The sequence below is a fragment of the Propithecus coquereli genome, unplaced genomic scaffold (assembly GCF_000956105.1).
Source record: "Propithecus coquereli isolate 6110/MARCELLA unplaced genomic scaffold, Pcoq_1.0 Scaffold195, whole genome shotgun sequence".
NCBI lineage: Eukaryota > Metazoa > Chordata > Mammalia > Primates > Indriidae > Propithecus > Propithecus coquereli.
Window position 1 is genome coordinate 1,692,220 of NW_012144411.1, and position 1,171 is coordinate 1,693,390.

The 1,171-nt window shown below is 31.0% G+C and overlaps 1 protein-coding gene across 1 annotated transcript in view; it reads right to left on the reverse strand.

Annotated features, from left to right (window-relative positions):
* Positions 1-1,171, reverse strand: part of MFSD8 (major facilitator superfamily domain containing 8) — a 33,052-nt gene that overhangs the window by 26,690 nt on the left and 5,191 nt on the right. Inside the window, exon 2 of the mRNA XM_012643298.1 lies at positions 770-861. Coding sequence (XP_012498752.1) covers positions 770-861 — 92 coding nt within the window. The remainder of the gene's footprint in view (positions 1-769; positions 862-1,171) is intronic.

Consider the following 1,171-nt stretch of genomic DNA (forward strand, 5'->3'; position numbering starts at 1 on the left):
CAAACAAACCTTACTAAAACAACCCTAATCTACCAATAGTCTCCCTCATTTTTTCCCAGTCATTTTCCCACGATTTAGTATTCATGCAAGCCCAAGCCCCCTTCCTTTTTCTAGTCATTTCTCCACAATTTATCACCCTTTGTTAAAATGATATATAACAGAATCTAACCACTTCTTTGGGGTTTTCACTTCTTTTCTATGAAGTCTCTCATTCACATAAAAATATTAACATCACATAAATTTGTATGATTTTTTTTCCTATTAATCTGTCTTTTGTCAGCTTAATTCATAGGCATCAGGTATATAACATAAAAGGGTAGAGGAAAAGTTTTTCCTTCCCTACAATACAATGAACTATTCAGCCTTAAAAAGAAGGAAATTATATTACATGCTACGACATAGATGAATCTTGAAGACATTAGCGAAATAAGCTAGTTACAAAAAGAAAAATACTATATGATTCCACTTATGTGAGGTATTTAGAATAGTCAAATTCAGAAAAACGGAAAGTAGAATGGTGGTTACCAGGGGCTGGGGAAGGATAAAATGGGGAGTATAGAGTTTGGGTTTTGTAAAACAAAACATTCTAGAGACTAGTTGCACAAGAATGTGGATATGCTTAGCACTACTGGACATAGATATGGTAAGATGGTAAATACTATGTTATGCATTTTTTAGCACAATAAAAGACAATTTTGAAAAATTAAATGAGTTAAAATGTTCTGATATTTTATCGGAATTTTTAAAATTATGCATTTATAATACTTACCTACACTGCTGAGAAACATAGTAAGATACAGAATCCTGATAGATCTCCATCGGCTCTTATAATGCTCTTCAGTTTCTACAATGTCCCATTCTCTAGGTGTAAAGAAGAAAAAAATAATGTAAATTTATCTCATTATATGGGGATTTTTATGTGTTAACAATTTTATTTTTCTCTCTCCTAAAGTCATGAAAATGGTATGATAGAGCTAGATTTACTAATATTGGTTTCCACTGCACTAATTCATCTATGAATAAGAATTATTTTAAAAAATTTCCATGGATTGTATTTATGCATCATTGTATACAGAAACTTGGGAAATACAAGATAGCTTAAAAAGGCAAAACATTTTGCAAAGCAACTATTTTGCTTTTGTTGCCATGCACAAATTAATCAAGAGTAATG